The sequence below is a fragment of the Pogonomyrmex barbatus genome, unplaced genomic scaffold (genome assembly GCF_055798465.1).
Source record: "Pogonomyrmex barbatus isolate J1 unplaced genomic scaffold, ASM5579846v1 scaffold5, whole genome shotgun sequence".
NCBI lineage: Eukaryota > Metazoa > Arthropoda > Insecta > Hymenoptera > Formicidae > Pogonomyrmex > Pogonomyrmex barbatus.
In genome coordinates this window covers 5,511,793-5,518,327 of record NW_028297149.1, presented here as the reverse complement: position 1 = coordinate 5,518,327, position 6,535 = coordinate 5,511,793, and the positions used below count along the sequence as shown (strand labels likewise).

At 40.2% G+C, this 6,535-nt stretch overlaps 2 protein-coding genes across 6 annotated transcripts in view; one reads left to right on the top strand and one right to left on the bottom strand.

Moving 5' to 3' along the window:
* LOC148935403 (uncharacterized) overlaps positions 1-6,535 on the top strand; it is a 162,810-nt gene that overhangs the window by 33,963 nt on the left and 122,312 nt on the right. The gene's annotated exons all lie outside the window — the stretch shown is intronic.
* On the bottom strand, positions 35-6,409 carry LOC105423155 (uncharacterized). The gene is made up of 5 exons (XM_011632812.2): positions 5,435-6,409; positions 4,006-4,129; positions 3,254-3,404; positions 2,507-2,723; positions 35-1,764 (listed from the first exon to the last, which is right to left on the bottom strand). Exons 1-5 carry the CDS (start codon positions 5,683-5,685, stop codon positions 1,638-1,640), a joined length of 870 nt encoding a protein of 289 aa, XP_011631114.2. The 5' UTR covers positions 5,686-6,409; the 3' UTR covers positions 35-1,637.

Below are 6,535 nucleotides of genomic sequence, written 5' to 3'. Positions count from 1 at the left end.
CAAATAAATATAATAACTTTTTCTTACATTTCTAACATTTCTTACATTTCTATTATTAACAATCATTACATCATTAACAAATTACTGAAAAAATAGATTAAACGTAATTTTTTGTTATTATTGGTATCTAATCTGCTATTTTCTTACAAAAGTATATTTTATATTTTAAGAATATCCTCTTACAAAATAACTTTTTTACAATTGTCATTTTGTACTTGCAGTGTTGTAATTTATGCAATTAAAAAAAAAAGCTGATACATCCTTAGTAATTTTATCGTTTTAAAAATCCACCAGAGCGATAAAACTGAAATTTTTGTTTCTCCCCAAGAACAATTGGCAGACAACAAGTTATTTATTTGAAATATTTCTATACATTCATCTACCATAATTCTCACGAAAGTGAACAGCGATACATCGATAAATCAAATAACATTCTCGGAATGCTTCCGAGCTATTGTGATGTGTGTAAGATCCGATCATTTTGCTCCGTGAAATTCTGATTATCGGTATATCGGGAAAATTAATTTCTGGCGCGTGATCGACCTGGTGGATTTTAAGGTAATGTTAGTCGCGTGACTGGCGGCAAAAGTAGGCGACTGATAGGAACGGTAATTTCACGTGTGTGTGTGTGTGTGTGTGTGTGTGGGGGGGGGGGGGGGAGGGAGGGGGTGTATTACGGTTGATATCACGGCGTTGACCTTTCCGTCGACGGAAAAATAGGAATCTTCGCTGCATGCGAGGGAGAGACGGGATTAGAAATCACGTCGACCTGCGAACCGGCACGGTGTGTATCTTATGGTGTGCGTGTGCGTGTCGAGAAATGGCTCTACGAGTCACGAGCGTATAATGCAGTTTTCCCTTTGCACATTACGCTTGACCCTCCATCGGCCGCATACGCATCTGAGATATATATATATATATATATATATATATATATATATATATATATATATACAGCTGGACTGTGCGTCTTTTAATCGGATTTTGTTTGTATAACGCAGTAGAACAAGCGGGATTAAATTAATCTCTCCTCCATATTATAGCTAGAGGCATAATCTTTTTATGCGCTTATATATTTAATTTATAATAAATTCTGTAGATGTATAAAATGACCGAGTCTGTCCTGCCTGGAGGAAGGAAAACGGTGCACGTATCTCTGCATTTAAGTCTTTCCGTAGATTTCTGATCTTTTACTCGGTTATTCGAGATACGTCACATTTTTATACATATAAATATATTTATATATATATAAAAACATAACATACTATATATATATATATATATATATATATATATATATAATTTATTTTATTTATTTTTAAATAAAATAAATTTAAGTATGTATATTATATATTATATATATATATATATTATATTTGGCTTTTCACATGCGTTACCTCGTATGTGTGTGGCGGCAAACCTCGTTTTTTTATACGACGAAGAGTTAGAGTTGCGTTAAGATTACGCGAGGCAGATCCTCGTGCTATTATCCGAATTTCGATCGAGGTAGTCTGCATTAGTGTCGCCGTCAGGTCGTAACGTTGCCCTCGCGGTGGTGTCCTCCCTCGATTCGTCGCCGTTATCGATCGCGGCGGTGGCGGCGGCCGAAGAATTCGGGGTGCCGGACGGGGGACGTGTCAGTTTCTTTGCGGTTTTATTACACGGCTCGCCGGAGGTGGCAATTTGTTGAAGCCCGCGTTGTCAAAGACCGGAAGTAGGTCCCTCACTCTTTGTCCCGTGCCGATAGACGCCAGGTCGATCCATCTGCAATAGCGAAACACGTGAAAGGGGCTCTTCCTCTCCTTTCTCCCCAACATTTTTTTCTAAAGAGACCCGTTTCCTCCTAATACCCGCAAACCTTTTGTATTTTATTGGCAATGTTCCATTAAAGATATTACGACAAAGTAGAAGAGCGGATCGCGTAACGGCGCCATCATCGTTTTATTTCTCTTTTCAGAGCAGATTGCATTTTAAGCTAGTAGCAATTATTCCGCCTTTTTGAATGTTTTGAAACGTGTTGACAAATGGCCGACTTTCATCGCGCAATTATAGTTGTTGTGTGCATTGGATTGAAATTTATTTAATTTTCGCAAACGAGGATATCGATTATATTTAAATTTATCGATATTATATTAAAAACTAATTATATAATATATATAAAACTCTCTCGAAATTGTCGAAAAACATTAAATTAAGAAAGGATATATTTGATAAGTTGTTCATATCAAAAGTCACCTTTAATTTGCATTCGTCCCTATTAACAATAGCCGATCCAGCCTATAATTCGAAAGTAACGTCCGTTTAAACAACCACTGCGATTACACTCGAATTGTCGAGTGCAATTTCGAGGCAACGATAGTTAATAAATATGAAACAATAAATATTGGCCGAAACGATATCGACGTTGCGCGTAATTTTTAACACCGCCGCCCGAATTTGTCGGCCAATGAATCACGCGCGGCTCGCGTCGCACGAGCGAGCATGCACGAACGAATTCACTTCCCACCTGTTGTTTTTGTATTTTGCGAGGGGTTGAGCGGCTGGATGGGGCGTTTCGGTGGGGAAATATGTGGCCCCATAAAAATCCAAACCACGGCTCAGCAGCATCGAGGTCTCCTCCACGCTGGCCAGGGTAACCCTTATAACGGGTGGCCCCGTATAAATCGTCGCCGGCTCGTTCAGATTCTGCGCGTCGCTCTTTAGCTTGTCATTGATGGCCTTCACTGATTTATTTAACACACGACTTTATTGCACGCGTTGCAGAAAGGCAGGCAGCTGGGCGCGTCACGCGTCGCGGAAAGTAATAGCGTTTTTTTTTTTTTTTTTTTTTTTATAAATACGCATGCATACAAAGTGCGTTATACGCAGATATACGAAATACAAAATTAATTTCAAAATTTATGGTTTAAATTCTCTTTTTTCAAATTTATCGTTAAAATTTATTTCAAAAATTACACGAAAGATATAACTGCTCGAGATATTGAATAACATATATCAATATGATAATCAGGTATCTCTCACGAAAAATAAAAATTTGTTATTGAGATTGTGTCTTAAATTATATACATAAAATATATTTAGTATGTAAAAAAATAAAATATAAGCGAAAATCTCGTTGAGATTGTAAAAGGGGAGTATCTGCCGCGTTACATGCGTGGGGGAGTTTCCCCCCCCCTCCCCTCTCCCTCCCCCGGAAAGAACGACGTTATGATGAGAAATATGGAGAAGAAGCATTTGCATTTTCGTGACTCACAAACAGTTCCCGTATTCAGGGGTAGCCTGGTTACTTCGACGATAGATCGATATTTGTAGAGAGCGTGTCTAATATCGTCCTCCGGCAGCTCTTCGGGCACATCTAGAACGTAGACCGTGAAGATCTTCGCCGGTCTGCAGGGTATAGCGACCTATATATTACGAATATCACAATGCATATTATTATTTATTCCGCGAGAAAAGAGATTAAAAATTGTATAGAGTTTCGAGATATATCTCAGAGGATAGAAGTACAAAGGGAGCATGCAGATCTCGAGAATAAAGAAAATATTCAGCTTTGGCTTTAAGTCACGTAATAATCAGATTCAACGTCGGCAACTCGCCACGGCGAGTCGCTCGAGCAAATTACTGTCAAAATATTTTCGTTGCGGGAGCAACCCTTTGTACCCTTGTTGCGTATCTGCAACATGTGTTTGTGCCACGAGAGAGGGTAGAATCTATGCAGATCCCGAGATTAGTTGCGGAAGCGCTATAAGGTATTTCTCTGTGTCAGGTGCTTTAGCTTTAGTAAGGTTTCTCGAGTACAACCGCGCAGCATAACCGTGCAACACTTTACTCCCGTAAAATCTAAAAACAGTAATACGCGTTAAATTATTTCGTAACGTCGAAATTACTTTGCCAGCCGCCCTCTCCCACGGTTATTTATCGGGTAAAATCGGGACATTTCCGTGACTCCATGAATACAGAGCTAATTGAACCGTGGAAAAATACGTTGCTGCGGAATATATCTACCTTTTTGTAGAAACGAGCACCCGTCACTTTGTGAAAGCCTTTTTTATACACCGCCTGAAAGTCCTCGATGTTGCTGAACTTGAAGAGAATGCCGGTGGCGGTTTTCGTCAAAGAAAATGCACCTCTAGATCACATAAAATTATACAAAATTCGCTTTTACTCGCTTTCTACCAGAATATAATAAGTTAATAGGAGAAACATATTAACGGATATGAAAGTTTTCTATATTTACACGGTTGAATAATATCGTGATTAAAAAGTTAATTCGTTCTGCGTAGCCTTGATATTAAGTGTGAATTAATTTCTGCCAGTGCCATGCACAGAGCATCGGACGCAGTTGGTTTAATGGATTTGTTGCCCGACCTGTTACTGCCTTTACTACTTCACGCGACGTGCCAGCTGACTTAACTACTTTCAGATCCGATTCGGGCACGAAGCACTTTAGGATCTCTTGCGGATTAAGCTAAGTGAATGCCGAAGTAATCTCGTAGACGACGATACACTGCCGACGCGAATGCCACAAGTCAGGAAGAATAAAAATTTCATCTAAATTAATACAAATATTTTGATGTTATATGAGGTATACTAACTTGTCTTTAATGAACTCTAATGAAAAGTGACATAAAATAGCTAATTTTTATAAATATAAATATATAGACGGTATGTACACTGCCGATGCGAATGCCACAAGTTAGTAAGAGTAAAATTTTTGCCTAAATTAATTATAAATATTATCGTTATATAAGGTAACGTGTTTTTAATAAACTAAAAAGTGATAGTAATAGTTAATTTTTAAATATAAATATCTAAATGATACATTGCCACAAGTCAGTAAGAATAAAAATTGCACAATTGCAAAATTAATATAAATGTCTGGATGTTATATAAGATACAACTTGTCTTTACACTTAATAAATCATAATAAAAAGTGATATAAAATATCTAATTTTTTTGTAATTATAAATATTGATAATATTTTTTAAATATGAAAAATATAATTTGTTTCAACAACCGTTCTTGTTTTATATATAAAATCGGAGGAAGGTTAAAAAAATAACTTTCACATCGGAACAGAATCGTTTATATTCATCATATCTCGATCAATGCAAAGAGTATTGTTGTACAAAATTATACGTTTGAAATATACGGTCCTCAAATTTTACGAATAGAAAACACGTGGTATCCTCCTGCGATAAACGATAAACTTGTTGAACACAATTGGTGGGTGCAAGGGCGCGCGATAAAGCAACTAAGAAAACCGTCGAACACTCCGCGCTCGTTCGTCATAGTTATCGGGTGTACGACGTCCGGTTTAACGTCTCTTTTTCAAGAGAGAGAGAGAGAGAGAGAGAGAGAGAGAGAAGAAAGCCGAGAAATAATTCTTGTTCCGAGCGACGAGGCGACCCGGGCGGCGGAGTGATGCGCTCACCGGAAGTTCATCTTCTCGCAGATGGTGGCGGCCTTCTCCATGCTCAGCTCGTGGCTGGGCGTAAGCAGGAAGGCGCCCTTCGTGAGGAAGTCAGTCTCGCTGACGTCCGAGTCGGTGTCGCCGTGATCCTGCCAGTCGGCGGAGCCGCGAATCAGGCCCTCCTGATTCAGGCGCAGCATCGAGCTGTTCTTGGACGTCGACATGTCTTTCTCGCACTGCGGCGTACTGCCGCTCTGTTCCGACTGCGACATCTTTTATAGATAGCCGGTTGCCAGCGAACCGAGAACGGGTGATCTCACATCGGTTATGCCCGCTTCTCGAGAGGGAACGGCCCCTGCTACGCACGATCCCCCATACACGATACACATGCGTAATAATAACGAGACGTGTTACGCTTGCGAGATCGATCGATCGATCGATCGATCGTTCGAGAGGATGTCACGGAGAACGCGATACCGGACGTACCACACGTGCCACACTGCCCCATGTTCCGTTCTACCGCGGTGCTTTTATACGGTATGCCTCCATGAGTCGTCTCCGCCGATGATGGGGACGGATGGACGGATAGGCGAGCTAAGATCGGCGGTCGGAAAATTGCACGGCAAAAAGTGCCCCCGAGCGAGCTCGGCCCGATGCGCCTAGTTAAGCCCTTGATTGATATTGATCACGCGCGAAAAGGATCCGATCCGCTGGTAGTTCAATTGGTTGGTACAAATAAGCGCGTAGGAGAGGAAATGTGAGATACTTGGATATGGATTATTACTCATGCTAATGATCAGGGCCGCTTGATACTGAAAATTATATATACCGCGCCGCTTTCAATCCACCCACAAACGTCAGGCGATGTGTTCATTGTCTACGTGTTCGTGTGCTTTTAGCGTATACCTTTTTACATCCGATATGTAAAAGACGTTCTGTGTAAGCGAGAACAAAGGGCGCGAGACCTGCTCTTTTCTGACCCAGTTATATTTTTTTGAAGTAATTGTTTCCCTCGAATAAAAAAGGTACCAGATAGTTCTATCAGAAAGAGAGATGAGAGAAGGAGGGAGAGGGGGAGAGAGAGAGAGAGAGAGAGAGAGAGAGAACAAGGAGAGCTTAATA